At 36.4% G+C, this 23500-nt stretch overlaps 1 protein-coding gene across 4 annotated transcripts in view; it reads left to right on the forward strand.

The window, feature by feature from the left end:
- nckap1 (NCK-associated protein 1) overlaps positions 1-23500 on the forward strand; it is a 41499-nt gene that overhangs the window by 2496 nt on the left and 15503 nt on the right. The window contains exons 2-9 of one of the 4 annotated variants that reach the window (XM_028007253.1): positions 8429-8446; positions 14962-15072; positions 19639-19731; positions 21310-21366; positions 21496-21638; positions 21743-21833; positions 22073-22210; positions 22371-22419. In XM_028007253.1, the coding sequence (XP_027863054.1) occupies positions 8429-8446; positions 14962-15072; positions 19639-19731; positions 21310-21366; positions 21496-21638; positions 21743-21833; positions 22073-22210; positions 22371-22419 (700 nt within the window). The remainder of the gene's footprint in view (positions 1-8428; positions 8447-14961; positions 15073-19638; positions 19732-21309; positions 21367-21495; positions 21639-21742; positions 21834-22072; positions 22211-22370; positions 22420-23500) is intronic. The other 3 variants (XM_028007254.1, XM_028007255.1, XM_028007256.1) reach the window with 3 other exon arrangements.

Raw genomic sequence — 23500 nt, forward strand, 5'->3', positions numbered from 1 at the left:
ATCAATATGAATATCTCAATGTCTCTACAAAAATATTAGTGTGCAGCTTTAATAATGTCTATTCCCTAGGGCTAATGGGAATTAGTCATTTTGCCCCTTTCTCAGTTTGTGCCCCCATGTTACACCCAAACATCATCGTTTTGCCCCAACCTGATTCCATTTCATACTTTTAAGCAACATATTTTCTACCTGACTGTTGCATACGAGTTAATTACTCCTGAAAGTTCAATTTTTGGGTAAATTATGGAGATAAATATTTGCAAAAAAAGGCTCATATCCCACAATTTGTTCAAATGTAATCTTCTTGATAGACTTTATGTTCTATCCTACTCTAACTGTTTCTACACTAGACTCTTATGAAATATAAGAGATGGTTCATGAGCAACCAATGTATCAGTAGCTATGTTTTTATTACATTGTTAAGATCATAAATTTGTTCTGGGATAGGCTCGACCTGTCGGTCAGTTTCGGGGAAAGAAGGATGCATTTGGAAGTGTGACCATGATGACCAGGGTTGGGAAACACTGACGAAATCGACCTTCGAAGGAGGCAGCCCCTGAATTTAGACGCACCCTCTGACGGTCCTTCTTCTTCTTCTAATAATCGATCATTTATTGGCATTGCCAAACATAGTGTCGTTACAGTAAACAGATTATAGAAAATTACATTAAACCCTTAAAATTCCCACAATTTGATCTGGAATTGTGTAATGTGTTGCTAAAAATGCAAAGTTAAGAGAGCTTGCACTTCAAAATGGTTTGGGCCAAATTTAATTGACCACAGTTCGTTTCCCCAGAAAAATATTGTTTATGTTTAATATTTAATAACCAAATTTCTTTAAGTTAATTCTTCTTTACAAAAATTAACATTTTAGATACCCAGAATAACATTAATTTTATTTAGAATAAACTTTGTAGATAGAGGAAAATTATTTCTTAATTTAATTCAAATTCAGAAATTCTTAATTGGTTCCAGAGGGAACATAAATGTTGTTGTAACGCAAATTAATTCAAGTTTCTTCAAAGAGTTGTTGTATTATTAACAGGAAACATTCCAATTTTACATATATGCAAATATATCTTACTTCAGATAGGAGTTAAAAGTACCAGCATTACTATTGTGGGGCTTTTTTTGTTTTTATTAAATATTAAAATGGATTGCCATACTCACTCATTCAGGGCGTCTTTGTGGAATTTCATCCAAAACATGCAACAGTTTTAATTGGATGACATTATTTCAAGTTGGTTTGGTCGACTTTCAAAAGTTCAGGGTTAACATGAACAAAACCAAATGTTTGGTTGCCATAGCGACTACGCCCCAGGTTATCATGATGTGAAATCACTTTTGACCATCAATTTGAAAAGCCAATACAAGCCATTTTGGGTTGATGACTGCGTTTCATACTCTGAAAAGTTGGATTTAAAATAAAAAAAAGTACAAAAAGATAAAATGATCCAGCTTCTGATCACGTCATTTCTCAGCAGTTAGTGATGAAACAAACTAAATTTCAGCAAAAATATGTAATTCGTATGAGCTACAGTCCAATACTTTGTGTAATTCTGGTACATTCATGGCGTTTTTTTCCAAAAACGTTTCCTTATAGGCCTAACTAATCTATCTCTTGCTCACACTGAACTAAAACACAATACCATTACTAAAGTGTAGATCTTTTCACTCTGTTTTTGTGTTATGGTTTGTGTGTGAGACAGAGTGGTCGGTCTGTTTGGGAGGTCCGCCTGTATGTGTGGGTTTGTATGATGAACTGGAAGAGAAAGAGGCCAGTCATGTCTGAGTTTCTGGGAGTACAGAGTGGAAGTTGAACAATCTGAAAGCTCATACTGTTTCAGAACTTCACAGTTTGTCACACATCAGACTAGTTTCTGTTTTAATTTCCACCAAAAGCATAGAATTTGTAATCTTTTGGGAAAAGTCCTAAAAAGTTGTTCTGTATATTCTAAAGACTTTTTTTAATGTATGGAGAGAGTTATAAGACAGTATGAGCAATCAGACATCTAGATTCAGCCTTTGATTACACCCTTCCCTTCCTGTCCTCCCTTCCTTCCTCCTTTTCTCTCTCTCTCTGACTCATCATCTTCATATCTATCCTGACCTGATAAACCACAAGCCCTCTGAAAATTTTTTTTCTCTTCTGAACTTTTGATCATATTTTCCTTCAGCTCTATAAAAAACAACTTTGAATTTTTAACCTCATCCCAAAAGCAGAAATTAAAAACTGGAACAATAATCTGTGATTTAATCAGCTGCCATTTGGATTTACTCATCTAACGTTTAACAAAAATCACAAGCAATTTTATTTAATTTCTACATTTGGGAGAGTGATTCATGCTCACTTAGAGACTTAATATATAAGAACATAACTGTAGTCTCTTCTGTTTGCATCGTTATCATCCTATCTGTAAAATATTTTTTTCATATTTGACTTTATTGGAATTTGGCCGAGGTTTTGTTTATTCCTATTTTGTCCTTCAGCCTCTGGTTCTCTTTACATGCTGCTTTGACTTGCACTGTTTTATCTTCCCCTGCCTTTATTAAAGTCTAGCTGTAACACTCCACGTTTGACAGTGAATCTGTTGGCCTCCTCCCTGACACTAAGGCTACGTTCACACTGCAGAATGAAGTGACCCAGTTCCAATTTTCTAATTTTTTTCTGCACATCTGTTCTTTTCATGACAGTCAACATGGATCAGATTTTTTTATGCAACCCAGGTCACTTGGTCTTAAATCCGATTCATATATCATCTTTTCAAATGTGACCTTAGTTTGTACAGAATAAGACAACAATTCTGATTGCTACACTGTTGGACAGGGACGCGTTTAACAAAATAAACAAGAAAAATCTAATTATCTAACGTAGGTCTCTGCTAGCCGGACAGACATTAGAGCAGTGTGGATGGTGAAAATATGAGATCACCTGTAAAGAAAATAAAGAAATTAGAGTTGAAGCAGAAGTTTACTTTCCAATGTAACAGTAATCTAAAATATACTAGTAAATTCACCAAGGACTGGCTGAGAATTATGGGAGTCAAATTTCAAATCTTGATGTTATTGGATGCCGTGTTGTGAATTATGATGCAAGAAACCACTGAAATATCCCTGAAACTGATATATTATACTGATTATGTACAAGAAGCATCTCACTAGCTATGCTTCTATTACAAATTTGCGCAAAACTTTCAGTATTCTGCTAATGTTGAAAAAACACAATTTTGCAATAATGGTGTTTCCATTACCGTAAATAAGAAATGCAATTAAAATCTTGTGAATACATTTTTTCACGTCATTAAGAGAGCATGCCGCACCATGATGTTCCAACTACTTCCTGTCGCCGTCTACTTCGTGATTTGCACCACTGGCAATATTTAAAGTTCATCAAACAGCAAAAAAAAAAAAATCCAGGGGCTTTAATACCGTCATTCAGAACAGGAATACTGTAAAAAACAAATTTTAAAAAAATTTATATTTTGTAAATTTTTTCACTATCCTCTGCATTTCGAATGCAGCCAGAAATGATCAAAGATTTTTGCTTTAAGAGGTTCCTTCCTATCCCCATTTTTCGCAGTAGGAAAACTGTTAAAGTACTTGTGTTTACACTACAAATGTGCGCAAAACAGTGTCTATTTTCCGCAAACACAAAACAAACACAATTTTGCAATTGCAGTGTTTCCATCAAATAATATGCGCAATTAAAATCACATGTGAATACGTTTGTTCACGCAGAAAGTCATTTATAAACCTTCTGTGCCTTCATCCTCCCAACTACTTCCCATCATCATCTTTGTTGTTTCCACCAGTGAAAACATCCGGTTATTGATCATGTGACTCGTGATGCGAAAAAAGTTTGTGATATAAACCCATTTTGGTACAGCCAAAAAAACCACCTCATCTTAGCGCCAAAACTTTATAGAAAACACAATGTTTTTTTTCAAAATTACAGTGCTTTTATTATGCAAACTTATTTTCGAGATATCAATTTGAACATTAATGTGGTCAATAGACACGTGTGGACTTAGTTGGAACTCTTGGTTGTTATATTCTTGCTTTGCGTGCAGACGGCCTGTGCTGCTGATGTTCTGAACACAAGCAGGTCTTTCTGCTTCTTTTGACAAAGACTTCCCAAATGTTTCCCCCCCGAAAACCTGCTAAGCCTAGTGGTTGGCTGCTAGAGCAGTCATTCTTCCAGCAGCCTGTTGTATTTTTGAGTTAAAAATGTTTAAAATTGACAGGAAATTTTAAAATATCACGTGATAATTATGTATTATTGAAAGATTGGAAGATTAATACCTGAAAACCAACTAGAAAGTCTACAAAAATGCAAACATTTTAAAAAGACTTAAATAAATGAGGAATGCTCAGGCTGTGGAGGGCACAAGTAAAGCCTGGTGGCCCGCCAGGCTTACAATACACTGGAGGAAACCCTGACTTTCCTACAAAATGGAAAAAGAACCATTTGATAGTACTTATTGGCCTCAGCCACATATGGTAATCTGCCATCAATGCATCAGGAGCATCAACACCACCCATGAACTTGTTGTGCAAGCGTATAATGCCTGGACATTTCATTGTAATGTTCTGTTTCAACGTTTTTGTCCCAAACTTGTGCTGACAGTGATTACCCCTCTACTGTCAAACCATTTCACTGCTCTTGGGACAAAATTGTTTCGTAAAAGATGCTGATAGTCTTGGATAAGAAGGAGAATGCCTTACTCCTCTGAGTCTGTTGTACCAGAATCCTCTCCCTGGGCTTCAGGGCTTTAAGAGTGCATATTTGGATGTATCAGATTAATGCCAGTTGAAACATTCAGAGTTCCTTTCACTGGAACTAAGGGGCCAAGCCCAGCTTCTGAAAAACAACCCCTCACCATATTTCACCCTTTACCAAACTGTACACTTGGCACAATGCAGTCAGACAAGTACCTTTCTCCTGGCAACCGCCAAACACAGACTCATCAAATTGCCGGACGGAGAAACTTGATTTGTCATTCCAGAGAACGCGCCTCCACTGCTCTAGTGTGCGTGCTTCACACCACTGCATCCGACACTTTGCATTGCATTTGATGACGTATGGCATGGATGCAGCTGGTCACCATGGAAACCTTTTCCATGAAGCTCTACTCACTGTTCTTGAGCGAATCAGAAGGCCACATGAAGTACTGATTGACTCTGCATAAAGTTGCCGACCTCTTCACACTATGCGCTTCAGCATCCACTGAACACGCTCCATCAGTTTAAGTTGCTGTCGTTATAAAAACACTTCCATTTTCTTATAATACAGCTGACTGCTGACTGTGGAATATTTAGGAACTTCTGAGAGCGGTCCATTCTTTCACAAATGTTTTTGAAAACAGTCTGCATGTCTAAGTGCTTCATTTTATACACCTGTGGCCATGGAAGTGATTGGAACACCTGATTCCAGTGATTTGGATGGGTGAGCGAGCAATCTTCTTAGTTTGGCATTTGCTTCACAGCAAAACCATGAATGCCTTGCATAAGCTTAAGACTTCTATTTTGAAATAAGAAAGGAAGTAGCTCTTGAGTATTTATTTTTTTTATTTAATCTTTATTTAAGAACAAATTCTTATTTACAATAACGACCAGGCAGGGAAGATGGGAAGATCAAGTAGAACATTTTACAGTAAATAACAAACATTGGCAACACTGTTGATGTCATAAAACAATAAAAACAGTACAAGTTCCACTGTATCAACATCAACTAATAAAAACTTCTCAACAGACAGCTGTTTTAGAAAAATGATAACGAAGTTGTCCCCACTGCTAAATCTGTTGGGTGGGACCATTTCCAGTTAAAACAAAAAAGAAAAGATTGAGACTCTGAGACGAGATACAAACAAATCATGAACGCTACTTAGCGTTCATGATTTGTTTGCTATGCTATACAAACATTGAGCAAAAATTCCAGAATACATAGTTCTCATGTGACATCACACTTCCATGAACTTTGTAGCTGATAGCCATCTTTGCAGGCATTTGCTATGGAGTTGCAATGACAACAGGAAATAGACCACAAACTTAGAACTAACTCTCTCCTTGTTCCTAACTTGTAAACAATTTAAGTACATTACAACTACAACTTGATCACAATTTTTGATTAATCTACCCACCTCTGTGTAATAACTAAGATAAATATCAGTGATCTTTACTGTAATACTCACTGCCAATCTAGCTAAGACGGACAAGTAGCCTACGTGTATGTTACTGTATGTCCTTACTCTGTCAATCATCAGAACCTTGTTATTCACAGGAAGAGTTTGTATGTCTTTTACAAATCTGTTGAAACATCTATGAGTCAATAGATTTCAGGCTGTGAAGTTCCTTCATGTTGTATGTACTCTTCCTGCTCATTAGGTGGTTAACTATATCCTAGTAGATCGACGGTAGCTTGTCAATATCGTCTGATATTTTTCCATTTTCCGTCATATACACGTCGATCCTGACAGCAACAATTTTGTTTATGCATCTTTCTCTAGCACATTGGTCAAGACTGTCCACATATTTTCTTTTTGTTGATCTCAAAGCCATTGGTCCGGTATGCATTGCACATGCGCTTGCCTACTATCATGGTGCATATCACTTCTGGTTCAGACTTGAAGGAACTGTGTATTGATCCCTTCATGTTCATAACCTACCATACTAAAATCTGGTCAAATCTGATCTGAACCTAATAATTCTACACAGAACAGTTACAGATTCATGCTGCCTATTTTTTATTTATGGAGACCTAAAATGGAGAGTATTTGTAACTCTATTTTTTTTGTCATTATGATTGCCATGGATTTAGACTGTGGTCTGCACCACTAACTCAAAAATTAGTTGTGCTTATGTCAACGCATTAATCGTAAATATTAGCCCTGCTAATGTTAAAGTGCTATATCAGAATAGCAGCTAAGCTAACACTAAAGCGCAAACTTCATTGATGTTGAAACCTGCCATTAGTTTGGCCATAGCCTGTCACGTAAGTCTGCTTGATTTTCATCTCTCTTTAGTGCTATGCCTGAGATTTCTCTGGTGGAATTTCAGCCTGGCCAATCAGCGAACACAAGGAGGTGTTATGAATGACAACATTGATTTTCTGCGCTGTTTCAGAATTGTAGGGTTGTAGTTTTAGCAATAGCAGCGGAATTAGTGAAAGAAGCCATTCAGTCCATGATGGCCACGCTTATAAGTATTGAGAGATTAAGGTCGGACCAAGAGCACAGTTTAAGACATTTTATTCCTCTGCAATTTTTGCAGTGAGGGATAGTTGTTTACAGCGCACGCAATTTCTGGTAAGCTTCTTAGTATAGGTGATGTACTTTGGCTAACAGCCAAGCGTTAGTGACTGGGTAAAATCCGATCCAATCGGTTAAAACTTAAGAGTTCATTCCTCCAGCAAGCAATTATTTCTCAATAGACCCTCTGTACAAAGCAAAGCGTAGAACAAGTGGCTGGTTTTTACCATGCTAACCCACCATGTGTCAATGACAAAACCCATGCTTCAACATGGTATCGTCCTCAACAGTTGTAGTTTTCATTCTTGTTTAAATCATTTATCAACTATAATATAAGAACTAACCAGGAGTGGCCGACTTACCCAATGAGAGAAAAGAATAACATTTAGAGATTTTTAGGTATTATTTTAGCGTTGCTAAAATGGAGTTTCTCCAGAATTGTACTTTATCTCATAAGCCATTAGCTATGCTCATTATATATAGAATACCTAAATTTCTACACCTTTTGGGCGAATGGCATTTACCCTGCAATGCCGTATAGAGACGGAACTGAAAAGACTAAACCTAATTTATAAAATGACATTCTTCAGATACTGGCCAATACGTCTTAAAGGAGAAGGGATTAAAATCTGCAATAATGAAACCGTGACACTCCAAATTCAAGAATACTTCCTTATCAGTTACTAAGCGACAGCTGTGATGCAAACACACTACAGGTGCCCAACGTTGTTTTTCCCTACCGGCGTGAGACGCTGCTGCTGCTGACTGGAGTACCAGCCGTATTATTTCAGGGCTTTCCACACCCTCAACATGGATGTGATATTTTCACCGTCTGTGTGTGTAGGTGGGGATTACACACTGTGCTACTTTTAAGACGGTGTGCTTCACTGCAAGTGTTAATGTGATAAATGTTGGCACAGCATGTTTTTTTTTTCCTTTTCTTTTTTTTTATGCGCTGTGTTGAAAATAATTGCCGGAAGGGATATCCTTGTTTAAGCTCTCAGATGTATAAAGAGCAGTGTTTTTTTTAACTTCTGTGTGTGTTTTTTATGTTTGTAAAAGTGTGTGTGTATGTGGACTTGCTATAGTTATGAAGCAGTTTGCTCAGGTGGACTTTTTTGTTTTGATTTTTTTTTTCTCTTCTTCTCTCCGTTCCAATGCTTCCCCCCTCTCCTATGCAGCAAGGACAAGTTTGGAAGGTTTGCACAATTTATCACCTTCCACTGATAAAACCCCGTCCTCCTCCCTTTTCACCCTTCCTCTACTGCTTCCTCTTCCTCCCTTCCCTCCACGTCCTCCTGGCTACCCGTACTGATCTGTTGGTTCCCTCCTTCGTACCTCACTCCTCTTCATGTTTGAGTCTGTTGAGAGTAAGGCCTGAGCTCCATTCACTGTCAAGTGTATCGTCCACTGATGCCGATTCTTTTCTGTTCCTCATTTTTTTACATATTTTATTTCAGCCCTATTCAACAGTGTAAGCTATTTCAGTTCAAGTTGTGTCCGACAGTTAGGTCATATGTGATTATCTAAATATTTCAGTTTGATTATGTGAAATAGAAATATATATTCCTAAATGTAAGAAATTTATCGCATTGTATATAATTTATCGTGGTAATTTCTTGTCAAGATAAGAATTTTGATTTATTGTTGCCACAATAAATTGCATCTTTCCTGCCAACATCCATCACCGTCTTCAATAACTCTTTGAAGAATTAATGAGTTACAACATTTAATTTTCCTTTAGGATTAATAAAATATTATTAAATTGATGATGTTTCAATTCTTCAAAACTGTCCGTATTTTTGGGATTTTTAGTTTTACTATTTACTCCCTATTTATTCAGAGTATCAGTAGATACCAATAGATTTGAAAATATGAATAAAAGCAGTTATTGTGTCCAGTTCAGTGATAAAAATCTGACTTTTTGTGTGACTGGTGTGCTAAAGAAATATATTACAATGAATATGATTTTCAGTTGCAATATTTAGTTCAATATTGCACTTGTTTGTGGGGCACTGATTGTGCCACCCTTAATAGAGTTAAATCTAACACCAAGCTACTAAAATGTAGAATATAGCGGTGTGCCAATAGCAGTTTTTTGGCCAATCTCCAATTATGATCTTTAAAATTTCTGACCTGCCGATTCCGATTTTCTGAGGACAGTGGTTGACTTTTAGACTTTTGTTGAGGTAGGTAAGATTGGCTTCACATGTAAGTATCAGCCAATCACCGATCTCCCAAAATTAAGGGAATCGGCACCGATAATTCGGTGCACCCTTACTAGAATGTATCCATCATAACTCATTTTGATATTGTCATACTGTATATTTTACACCCAAACTGTATTCAAGCAAACATGCCATAACACTGATCCGTTGGTATATGGCAAAAAAAAAAATTGCTTGTGTTTGCAGCAAATGTCCAGATGAAGGACTGGATGTTTTGCTAAAAATATATTTTGAAATCTTCATGTTCACTGTGGTTTAGAGTAGGGATACACCGATTCACTTTCTTCACTTCTGATACGGATGTCTGAGGTTTTGTATTGAGCGATATCAAGCTTACAGAAAAACAGTGCTGAATTGGCTGAAACGTTTCTTTTCTTAAAAAAAAAAACAAAAAAAAAAAAGACATAAATCTACTGAATTAGAAATTTATTTCATAGCTTTGCACCAGTACAGCACATATAATACACCAAAGGCTTCAGAATCTTGGTCAAAAATGTAAAAACAACACAACTTTAATTTGTTCAGTCAGTGCAATTTGGAGAATAAAAACATTGATAACAAATAGGACATTTTTTATTGTATTTAAATATCGTTGAATTGCTTTAATTTGTTGGATAAAGCAACAATTAATTTCTTCTGCTACTAGAATAGTACTGCATATTGATTATTTGTTATAATATTCAAGTTCCATACATATTTTATTAGGCGAGGAAAGCGGGCAATGGCATTCTTTTGAAATTATTTATTTTGTTTTTAAACTACATCGAACCTTGATATTGGTAACCAGCTTATACCGTTATAGTGTAGACGGATTTACACCCACCTTTTAGCCGTTTGCTTTCTCACTGGGACGAGAAATCGACATGTAAACGCAAGGAAAATTGGCACCATATAAAAATGTTATTTTTTGAGGGACAACAGCAAAACAGAAATTCATTGCTTTCTCTAAACTGTAAAAGTCAGTATCATATTCAGCCTTGGTACACAAAAATCTTTAAGTTCCTTTACTTTCAAAATAATTTGGTACTTTGTGAAATCAAAGTTGGGGGGGAAAAAAACAACCAAAGACCGCCCTCTCTGGAAGCGGACCGATGCCAACGTTTCTTCCCAGTTACAGTAACAAATTTTTTTATTGAGTCAATTATTCTTAATTCTTATTTTTCAAACAAAAATATATATTTTTTGATATATCACAAAATGGAAAATAAACACTTGACACTAAAATTATAAGTAGATATGAAAAACGTAGATGAATAAAAAGTCAAATAATGAGGCCAAAGAATTAAAAATGTCAAATATGATAGGATTAAGATTGAAATAAACAACATTAGGTCTCCGAAAAGAAAAATGTCAGTTTTAAATATTTTTTGTTTGAATTTTCAAACAAACACAGTTTCAGCCTATGAACGCATGGATGGCTCAGTTTGGATTAATCAGACTCTTTATTGACCATGTTAGTTTGGAAATATAAAAGATGAAGTCCTGAAAATTGATCAAAATTGATGTGAAGAGATTATTATTTTTGACATCGAGACAGCTCTACTGTAAAGATTTAAAAAAAAAACGTAGTTGGTTGTAAAGACAAGACTTTTTCACACAGGAGTACAAAACAGTAAGCAGATAAAAACATAAGCCAAACCCCTTGACTTTTACATAATGTGATTCCAAAGAAGTTTGGCTTGGAACAAGTAGAGTAATGGCTCTCAAGTGGTTGAGTTTCAAATGAGCAGAGACCGTCCATTCTTCAGAGCTGTTATTCTTTTCTTTCCCAGCGGTTAATCTGACTTAGTGAAAATGAGAGGTCCCGTCCTGTGAGAAATGACAGACGAAAATGAATTCACCTCAGGGAGGAGGCGGTTTGCGGCAGCCTCATAAACCACATCTAGTAATTAGCAGACTTAATTACTTTTCAGATGTATGAAGTCTTTCCTGGCTTTTCTGCTGTTCGTTCTGGGGTTCCCTGGCATGTGTCTGTCGGTGTATGGACCCCTTGAGAGCCTCGGCTGTTAATTGGTACCTGGAGTGTTAAAATGACGGTAGAGGCCAGAATCAGATCCATTCTAGTATCCAGGAAACTGCCCCCCTATTTTATTTTCCTATCCAATAATGCTTTTATTTTATCTTCCTCTCATCCCATCTCCCTTCATTCACTGCACCCCTCTTTGCATCCATTTCTCCACTCCTAACTCAAACCCAGATAACTAACTTATCACACCAGCTTTCACCAGCACTAATGGCTGCAGCCACACCATTTATATGCTAAATGACTCTTATACACCTGAAACAAAATTTGTTACGTAGTTATGTCAAATCAATTGAACTGTTATGTGATATAGTTTGATTGCACATGTACTATTATTAGCAAACCAAAAAAAGCTATTCCATTTAGGCTTTGCACCATACGTTGAGATTTAAAAAGTTTACACACTTGGTCTCCATGTTCACAAAACTTACATTTTGACAAAATTTTGTTTATAGTTTCTTCTCCAAATTTGATAAACATTGCTACTCTGCATAAGTGTCAGCACTCCCTTTATGTCAGAGAGTAATCTGCTGTTGGTGTTTAACAGTGAATGGAAGCAGTCGAAAGTCTCACGTGGCTACATGCTATCAGTCCATCAGCTACTTTTGAGGTTTTGGCTGTATTACAAAAATGTAACTGTCAAAATATTATTTCGTTAACAGCGTTTCACACAACAGATAGTATCATCACAGCACGTCATTAAAATAAATTACTTCCAGGTAGTGTTGCACATGTGATTGCTGCAAGGGAAGTCAAAATATTCACTGTGGGTCATTCATTTGGCCCAGACACTACTGAAGATTATCATTGAGTTTAAAAGTGACTGAGCAAAGTTTGGAAAGAGGGCTGTTTTTATTTCAGTGCATTTCTGAGACATCAACACATTGCATACAGTCACAGGATAGGTAAATGTAACAACCAAAGTAAAACCTTAGAAGCTGCTCAGAAAATATGTGGCCACCTTCCTGCTCTGGCTCTATTTTGAAACAGTAGCATGAACTACTTATCCCTCAGCCTTGGCTTGTTCCCTCCCTTTAAGCCTAGTTTTCTATTGTTTCATAAACATGCAGTTAAAAGTATTTAGAACAAGGGAAACAGTTTTTGGTGATTGAGGAGAAATCTGCCCTCCCCCTCTATATAAGAAACTCGCCAACATTTAGGTTGTTTTTACACCTCATAGTTCAGTATATTTGGTTCGATTGTGGACCAGAATTGCAACGTTTGCTCCATTTTCAGTTGGCACGGTTCGCTTTAACACTGCACTGTGTCAAACAAACAAAACCCATTGAAAAATCTGTTCACCTGTGGTGGCGCTGTACCAAGAACCACTGAAGGAAATAAGAAAAACTATGAAGAAGATGTTCAGCACAACTTCCTTCTTCACACAATGTAAACAAAAATTTAGTAGCATCAGATTTTAGTGATTGGTTAGTGCTAGACTTGCGCGTTTGTTTTGGTTGTATTTACTCAGAATGCCCTGCGCTTTAACCTGCCTCCTGCTTTTGGAATTGTCTCCGGTCAATATCTATATGCTTATTCTTGCACCAATATGTCAGAGATGTGGATAACTTGTTAAAAGGAAGTAGGCCAAGTACATTTGACACAATAAAACTAAAATTTTAGATTAATTGTTGAAGCTTTCACAGCATTAGCTCATTTAACAGTGGCTAAAACTCCTAAATTTTACTCCCAACTGGTCAATGTTTAATTATTTGAAAGAAAATGTGTTAGTGTATTTCTGTGTTAAGACAGTAGGCTATTCACAGTATATAAAAACCAAAAACTCTGCAAATAACAGTAGAAATGTTATTTAAGATGGATACTTATTATTACATCCAGAATCTAAACACACTTTGAGTTTGTTGGGAGCAGTGCAGGAAGGATCTCCTTTAACGTTAGTTTGTGCACTTTGGATGCATCAGTCTGTCAATAAATTAGCTACACAAGATACATGAACAGCATTTAAAACATTTTTATTAACAATTTTAAATTTCATTTAAAGGTGATGTAAAATTGGTTTCAGGTGTTGTAGATAACTGTACACTGTTCTTAGCTAATCTTGCTAGCATTTTAGCTTTAAATTTTAGCTTTAAAATGGATCAACGACAACATCCAAATGTAAAATCCTATGCATTTTTTAGTTGGTTTAAAGTCAAAGGCTGTTGTCATTCTTTTTTTTTTACACTGATTTTTTATGAGTGTCCCCCTACCTGCGTCCAGATCTGTTCTAGATCTGTATTTATTCTAATATTATTAGAAGCTTTATTTTCAGCAGGCACTTTTCAGTTTGTTTGTGCAAACCTGTGTTGCTAATTGCTGAGGGAGCTAGTGGAAACTTGTGTGATCTGTGGTTAGATTATTTTTTGTTTTTAATAATGACTTTCGTTGTAACTGTGACCTGATGCAATACGAACTGAAGTCCAGGCTCATATTGTGGTCTTGTGTCTGGACTGTGGGTATTTTTAGCTGTCAGCACAGTTGTAGTTTTAGTTTTCTACTGTCATTTGTGTACTGGCTTAATTTTTTTCTAAATAAATATTTTCAGGCTTAATCCAATAAGAAACACAAAGATGGCGGCCTCTGTCTCGGGTGTATGCATGTGCCATATTTTCATCATTCAATACTACGATACCTATAATGCATGTACGCTGTTGCTTCCCCCTGGGTCGAACAAATACTGCTACACTTCTACAGGAATGAATGATATGCTTCCGCTCTGCAAAAAATTCTGCTGATCTAAATACAGATGACATGTAGCACTAAAAAAATCCCACTTCTTTCTTTTTACTTACTTTTTCTTCTCTGTACATTGCTTCTCACCTATTTCATGTCAACTCTGTCTGTAAATCACCACCCGTCACATAGTTGCATTAACCACTCAGACACACTTTGAATCAGAAACGCTCTCCTCTGGAGCTCCCTCAGTGGTTCTCACCATTTTTATGGCTAATTCTTTTGGATTTGTTTTTCTGCTTTTACTTAAACAAATTTATTTCCAATTATTAAAGTACTACTTAAATATGAACTGCCGTATAGCTGAGAACCACTGCTGACTTCAGACACTTGCTCAGGCTAAACCTGGTTTATCCAGAAATGAAAGCCAGTTTTTAAACATTAAGCTGTGAATCTTTACTGACATGTGAATCTAAATGGGAAATGCACTGGTCACAGAAGTGTCTAGTTAAAAAAAAAAAAAAGGTTAAATCTAGTAAATGCCAGCATATCCTTTCACCACCCTCTTCTTTAAACTCTGGCGTGGGATAAACCAGGATTGACTGCGAGCACTAAACCATTTCTGTTGAATAACTGGGTCTAACATGTCCGATCTACAAGGAAAGGCATGTCGGAAAAGCTGAAACAAAGCGCAAACAGGCCGTTTTGTTTCAGTGGGAAATATTGCATGTATGTAGATATATTTTTGTTTCTTCTCACAACCTCTGTTTTTTCTTCTTCTTCTTTGCAGGCATGTGGCGACCCAAAGGCCAAGCCCTCCTTTCTTGTCGACAAGAACCTGGAGTCGGCTGTTAAATTTATCGTTAGGAAGTTTCCTGCCGTGGAAACGCGCAATAACAACGTAAGTGTTGGAGGATGTGAATGCATAGTGTTTTTCGGCTTTATTTGTGTAGCTTGTGTGTTCCAGTACGTAACTACAACCTTAACTAACAGATCAACCGGCTCTTGAATTGGTCCAGATTTTCTTAAATTTGGGAGATTGGTGATTGGCGCCCACCCCACTGTTGCCAACGTAGCGATTTTTTGTTGCCTTTTAAAGGTCGGTCATCTGCCAGAAAACTACAATTGGTGCATCCCTACTACAAACCATTATTTATTCACCTCTGGTTTGAAAAGTCTCAGCAATGACTCAAACGTTACTATATAAAGAAACCTTTTGGACAAAGGAGATTTCAAGCATTGCATTCAAAAGCAAACGCATCTAACAAAGTCATGATGGTATGATGGCATCAGATATGTTTTATTCTTTTTGTTTATATTCTGTTAATTTATTGAATGGCCTTGGTGTTGGTTTATTTAGAGAAACGTTACCCTGAAATTGAAACTTGTTTTTGGATCTCCTGCATTTGTATTCTGCAGATTGAGTAATTGCTCTCAAAGACAAATCTATTCACACGCTCAAAGAATAATAACAGTTCAGTCAATCTGTTGCCTCACTGATTACCATTGGAAGCAATGTTTGTTGTCTGCCCAGAAAATTATGAAATGATCGATGCATTTCACTGTTTCCAACCCCTGGGGAATTTAATATGTGTGAATAAATGCAGTTCTCCCACATTGTACGTGTGTGTGTTCATGTATTGAGTGAATTAAGCTCTGATTTTAACTCATCCTAATAACTCTGTCAGCTTCACGTGTTAATTTGTGCCTTCTGGCCCCCTGCTGTTAATGTGAGCATCATTTACCAGACAGCGTTGTTTATCTGTAAAAACTCTGCGTTTGTGTGTGTGATGCTAACTGCTTTATTCAGTATAACTGTGCAACGATTGTCTCTTACGTTGTTTTTTTTTTTTTCTTTGTTTCTGTGTTTGTTTGTGTTCTGCATGCTAATCTTGGCTTATTCCGGACTTGTGCTTTTTGGTAAGTTTTTTTGGAACCAAGTTTCTGTAACTTTTGAATTTTTTTTCAATTGATGTACCTAAGTTTTGTAATGTAAATTATCTGTAGCTGTGTTTTTGAAGAGTTGAGGTGGAGTTTTTTTGCTTTGTTCTGCTGTTGTTGGCAGCGATCTTTTTTTTTTTTTTTTACTTTCTCTCCTTCATCCACTGTGTGAGTGACTGTGTGGCTGGGAACTACCTGGTATGACAGCTGCTTGTCCTTTTCTGGTTGGTAACTAGGTGGCCTCTGGTTCCTGTTTGGGTGACCAGCTGCCTGCAATAAGGAATTCTAAAGAGCACTTTTTAATTTTTTTAAAATGCATACCTCACTGTAATTTAGAAAAGTGTCGAACATTCCCAAATTTTTTCAGTCTCCGACTCCAAACTGCAGTTGAGTTTTTTATGAGTCGACCAAAGCAAAGTAGTTTATAGTCGTGAAGTGGAAGGAAAACAATACATTATTTCCAACATTTAAAAAATACTAATGGTGTAGAGGTGCAGGAAAAGGTCAATTTCTTGTCCTGGGAATTTTTAATCGATTCAGAATGCTCAAAAATTGATTTTAGTCTGCTCAATTTTTTTTGTAAAATTATATTTACAATAATAATAATGTTTTTTTGTTATTTAAAAAAAAGCCAGGCAGCTAAGCTAACCTAATACTGGTGATTTAAGTTACAGAATTTTATGCACAAACCTACTTGGGTTAAATATGAACTAATGGAATGTGATACAGCATGGAACCTTGTAGAATCATTTTAAATAAATGTTTACACTGAAATTTCTTCTTGTCAGTCAGGATTAGGGTTAAATAGAAAAATTGATTTCTGAATTAAAAATGTTTTCTGAATTGGAAATTGTTAATTTGTAATATAGTGAATATTGTGTTTGTCTCTTACTACATAACCATCTTTCTTTACAATATCGGCTGCATCTCCTTTTGCAAAGGTCTCTAGTAGCTTTAGACTTTCTGAAGACTAAAATATTTGGACATTTTTTAGTCAGATTGGATGGAAAACATCTGAGAGTAGCAATTTTCAAGACTTGCCACTAGGGATGCACTGATTCCAGGTTTTTGGTTGACCGCAAAACTTTATAAACCCTGGCCTGCCCATACCAGTTTTTTTTTTTTGTTTTTTATTTAATTGTCAGAAAAGACACTAAATATAGCAACAAAGTTGGACAATTTGAATACAAATGTCACAACTTTCCCAAATTTTTATTTTCAGGAGATTCTGGAAAGCCACATCGTTTTCCTTCCACTTCCCAGGTGTGCACTGCTTTAGGTTGGTCTGTCTGGCAAAGATTTGTGGTTATACAATGTGAAGAAGTTTAAGGGGCATAAATAAGATAAATTGGTTGGATTTAAAAAGTAAACAGCAATAATAGTTTTATTTTTGCTCATGTATTTTAGGTTCAGTTCCATGTTGCAGCAGTGCTGTGTCACACACCCTCTATCTTTTTATTTCATGGGCTTTTCTCCTCTACAGCTACTGCTTTCTCTTTAAGCTTCATTTCTGATATCAGATGGTGTAGGAGCGGGTTTTAATTTACAACATTGACATTTTTTTTAATTGAAGCTTCACAACGTCTTGCTCATTCCTCTCTTGACGGTCAATAATCACCTTGTGGTCAGATTATTATTTTTTTGCTTTTGGCAAAATCTTTCCAACATGAACAACTGCAAATGGATAACGAGATTCTCACTGAATGATGGTCTGTAGTTTCATTATGTTATTGTGTGACACAAATATAATTTACAAAGTATATAACTTTTAAACCACGTTGCCTTAGGAAAAGTGAATTGTAATCTTAACGTTTCTACACCTTCACAATTTTACAAATTTTGCAACCGAAATTATTTCCAAACTGATGAAAATGTGTTTTTCTGGTATTCCAGGTTCCATATTTAAAGGATGCCTACCCTAGAATTGTCTGCCATAAACCCAAAGTGAATTTTACATATTTTGTAGTTTAATGTGAATATGAAATCTGGAAAAGTTTATAATTTTGACTGTAAATGTGTAGGGACCCTGTTTAAAAAAAAAAAAACACTTTGACCAGCACATCCTTTTAAACATCTCTATAATTGCATACAGGCTCATTCCTCGGGATTCTTCTTTTAGTTCGAAGCTGAACAAGCTTCAGATTTAATTCATTTTGTTTATATTGCAGCAACTGACAACAAACGTTACCTCAAGGAACTCTACAAAACAAACACATCTCAGGTTTTCCCCAAGTGTATAACAAGCCTGACGAGATGCCGGGTCTTACTTGCCAGATCCACTGGCTCATTACTTAATTAGGATTTAACTGAAAGGCCTAAAATTGATGTTGTTTATTTGAATTGTATTTTATTGTGTTTGCCTTTTTAAAACTCCATAGTTGGTGTTTACGTATTATCAACAATGCCTTCCAATCTAGTTAAAGCACAAAAAACATAATCTGATCAGTCCAATCATAAGATATTTATTTTCTATTAAATTTACATAAAATCCAAGTTTTTCTTCAGTTTCCAGCAGGGAAAAGGTATACAAATATATTCTAAGATCCATGCAGCCTGTCAATAAGTGAAGTACCCTTGTGCAACAATAGGTTTGGCCTGGGTAAGAATAACTATTAATAAATACTGAAGACAGTTATTAAGAAAACTAGTCATTTAGATCATAATTACCTAATCAGGACACCACCTGATCACCAGGACAATAATGGCCAAATAATTGTAAATGCCAGCCTGGTAAGTAGGGACAACGTCTCTGATTAGGAATCTGAAATTCAAAAGTTGACATCTTCAGAATCACAATTAAGTCAGGGTTAAGGTTTACTCTTTCAGCCACAATCGGTTACTTGTAATAAATGTATTGGGCACATATTTATGCAGGGAAACTCCTCCTCCCTGCCAAAACTGCATTGTGGGATTAGTAGTTCTTGCGGCAATTTCTTTGTTCCCTGTAGCTCAGTCCTTTGTGACTGGAGGCACAACAGCACACATCCATAAGCGTACACACATACATAAACATGTTTAAAATGATATTTAAAAGTAAGTTGTGTCAATAAATTTGAAAGTTAAGCATTGTTTCAATAGAATAAGTGATTTTTGCTAGTTATTTTTGGTGCTAGTAGTACTAGAAGTTGTCTACCAGACGGCTATCACTATAACAATGAGGTAAGAGCATGAAAGAGATTTATAGACCAAATCAGTGAATGACCTAAATCATGGCCAAAATGTGCTTACTGGCACTAGAGCTTCTCAATTGCCCCTCACTCACAAAAAATTATTGTAGGATTATATTTAACATTGTTGCCTAAAACTCTTGTTTAAATGCCGTGAAGGTTATGGTATTTTTTTTTTTTTTTTACTTTCAGTTATTGTTCTGTGAGAATCTCAAATGATGTATGCTGAGCCTTGAACGTAATATAATGCTTACAAAAAACTGTTGTTCGTGCAGAAAGATGATTTTCCCAGGAAGCAAAGTAGACATAAAAATCTAGACAATATTGAAAATTCACGTTCATTCTGGTGTTTTTCACAGCAACAGCTGGCTCAGCTGCAGAAGGAGAAGTCTGAGATCCTCAAGAACTTGGCTCTCTACTATTTTACCTTTGTGGATGTCATGGAGTTCAAGGTAGGAAAAAACAAGCAACCATCCACGAATACTTGAGACTAAGACTCGTCTGAAAACACTTATAACCATTTTAATGGTTCAAGCTTCAAATATACCTGAATATGTATGAATACACACATTGGAAACCATCTTGTCACTACCACAGAGGTTAATATTTAAGTCTTCGTTATATTTACTCTTAGGGGTAACATCCAATCATCTCAAAGGAAAATGAATGCTACTCCTTGTTTCATTGCTTTGCAGACCCCAGCCAATAGCATTGCACTTAGGTATTTCCTACTGACGTTTTAGATATGATCTATGAAAATAAACGTGACTAAATACATTTTCAGCAATTAATATGGAGTTATGTTCTGTGGGAAAATCTGCAAATAGGTGAATCTGCAAATAAGTCACATTTGTAAGCTAATATCATGTCAAAATTTCTTCGCCAAATAACTTATTCTTTTATTGAATCTTGTTTAGTGTCCTTCATTGGATTAAATTCTTGAATTTTTAAGACTATAGGCACATTTATTCTTTAACAAATAGGGTTGTAAGTAGTTCATAAAAGAATCAACATGGCATTTTCTCCTCATACTGGTCACCAGATTGATCTGTGAAATTACATTTCATTCTTCAATCACAATTTCTTGCCAGTTTGTTATTCCAACATCTCTCTGCTTCCAAAAACAAGATTTTTTTTCCAGAAAAACTTGCTGCCTCACCCTACCGTCACAGTAGCTGCGTTTTCATTAACCAAAAATATTGCAAATTGCACAGTGGCGCAGTTGGTAGCACTGTTGCCTTGCAGCAAGAAGGTCCTGGATTCGATTTCTGGGTTCTCCCTGTGCATGGTGGATTCTCTCTGGGTACTCCGGCTTCCTCCCACAGTCCAAAAACATGACTGTCAGGTTAATTGGTCTCTCTACATTCTCCCTAGGTGTGTGGGCATGTGGGGAGGTGTGTGTGTGTGTGTGTGTGTGTGCGCGTGGTTGTTTGTTCTGTCTGTCTCTGTGTTGCCCTGTGACAGACTAGCGACCTGTCCAGGGTGACCCCAGCTCTCGCCAGTTTCGGAAAAATTCACTTTTTTTTAATTAAAAAGTTTTTGATTTTTCGGCTGTATCGAAATGTGATCAGCAACCAGATCACATTTCTACTGGCTGGAAAGATGAAGAAGACCATAGAAATATTAGGAGGATGATGGCGCGGTGTGTTTTTAAATTACTTATCACGTGAACTAACGAATTCACGCGTGATTATAATTTAATGGAGATGCTGCCATTAAAAAATTTTGTTTTTTCAACATCAACAGAATATCTACAAAGTTTTGGCCTAATTTATAATTGAAATGCAGCTACTGTCTCAAAAAGAAGATGATTGCCATTGGTGGGTAGGATGTGGTAGTGTTGCATGGGAGCAATGGAAGAGGTTGATTATTGGCAACATTTAATGGGAACTAAACAGGCTTTCCTACATTATAAAGGTTGTTGCTCAAAAGCACTGTTAAAATGCATAGATAACCTTCCACCGCTGCTTATGTTTAAATCACCTAATATTAAAGAAAATGTAACCAGTATTTTTCCTGCATATCAACAGGACCATGTGTGTGAGCTGCTGAACACAATTGATGCCTGCCAAGTCTTCTTTGACATTGTAAGCAGTTGTTTCGATTACCATCCTAAGAAGATGCCTTTCTACACTTTCAAAGCTATTCGTCACATCTGTTTTATTGATAGTGAATTGTTTCCAACTCTGTGTTTTTTTTGTTGTTTTTTTTGTCAGACTGTGAACTTTGATCTGACCAAGAACTACCTGGAACTGGTGGTGACATACACTACTCTGATGATAATCCTCTCCCGCATAGAGGAGAGAAAGGCCATCATAGGACTGTACAACTATGCCCACGAGATGACCCACGGAGCCAGGTGACTGGTGCAGGGAATAACGATTCTGATTCCATGCGCCCAGTTCTAATAAACCCAAATTGAGGTTATTATCTCCGTGGTAACTGAGGCTGTTTGTGTTTCAGTGACAGAGAATACCCCAGGCTGGGTCAGATGATCGTTGACTACGAGAACCCTTTGAAGAAGATGATGGAGGAGTTTGTTCCACATGGAAAGGTACAAAATTTGCCCTTATTCAGTATAATAATATATATATATATATATAATTATACAGTATATAATTCTATCTAATAATATATGAAGGAAAATGTTGATTTTATTACCGGCCAAATAAGTGGTGCATCATGAGTTTTCCTGAATTTGTTGGATTTTTGAAATGTGCATGCATTGTATGACACAATTCAAGTTTGGATTTGTTAAATGTGGCCCTTCCTGTCTTGTCTCTTTCCTTGCAGTCGCTGTCGGATGCGTTGATCAGCCTTCAGATGGTCTATCCAAGGAGGAATCTGTCTGCCGACCAGTGGAGGAACGCCCAGCTGCTCTCTCTAATCTCTGCTCCCTCCACAATGCTCAACCCTGCTCAATCAGACACTGTTAGTACTCAAACAATTCAAGATTTGTTTTGTGAAGACATATTTTTGTAACATTTTTTAAGCTTTGATAAAAATATATTGGGCTTTTTTGGTCATAAAATGAACGTTTATACGAAGAATAGGACAAAAAATAAATCTTTGACTTTCTGTCCATCTTTAGATGCCTTGTGAATATCTGTCATTGGATGCCATGGAAAAGTGGATTGTGTGTAAGTACTGTAGAAGCTTTACATACTGGATATCTGTTATTATATATGTCTGTTATTTTCTCACATTTGTAGATTAAAAAAGTCTTACTAAAAGTTGGATACAGAAAAAATACACTACACCCTCAATAACAATGTTCCCAGATAATAATGTTGTTTGAACTGCTAGAGCTTGGCCTACCAGTTGGTGCACATGTGAGTTGGTATACTGTGCCTTGATATTTTTGTGTTGTCATTAATTTTGCAATATTAATTACAGTTAGGCAGTTTGAATCTGTTTGCAGCTGTTATTGTTGCATTGACTCACGAATGGATGTAGATGATATAGAAGATCCCAGTGTTGTAAACATCAATTTACACTGACTGGTCTTTGAGGACTGCATGTACAGTAAAATGTATCCTGATGACTGTCCTGACTTCTGCTATGGCGACAATCATTTTTTGAAAACAATAGATATTTATATTAAAAAGGTATGGATACAGAAAATTTACCAGACACTAAAACAACCATGCCAGGACAGTAGGTGGCGTTATGTCAACTTTTATTGCCTGCCAAAAGTAGAGATTGACTTGGTGACCGGTGGTTGACTGGAATCAACTATTTTCTGCTCAACTGTTTCTATTTTTGGAAAATCTAAGCACTACCAGTACACTAGCAAAAGTGACTTCCAAGTCATTACTAAATGAAGTAGACTGAAAATGTTAGCTTGTTAGCTTGTTTTCCCCAGAGCCCTGTTAGCTGTGATAGGGTTAGGTTTTTGAACTGGAAGTTTTGAACTAATTCTGAGAGAAAAATGGGAATTGGCTGCTTAAAGCCACACAAAAGAAACTAAGATAAGAAAGATAAGATAAGAAACCAGTGGCAAATCTCTAATCATTGCATGTCTGGTCAGAGTGTCTTTACCAATAATCTTAGGTCAATTTTTGTTTGAGAACTTGGGATAATTTCTCTCAACTTCTTAGCACACAGCTTCTGGAAATTGAAAATCAAAATCAAATGACGTTTGATCACCACTGGTGTTTGCCTAAAATAGGGCAGAGGGGCAAACGCAGCCAATTAAAAGCCTAAGTAACTCTCTGCTCT

The sequence above is a fragment of the Xiphophorus couchianus genome, chromosome 22, assembly GCF_001444195.1.
Source record: "Xiphophorus couchianus chromosome 22, X_couchianus-1.0, whole genome shotgun sequence".
NCBI lineage: Eukaryota > Metazoa > Chordata > Actinopteri > Cyprinodontiformes > Poeciliidae > Xiphophorus > Xiphophorus couchianus.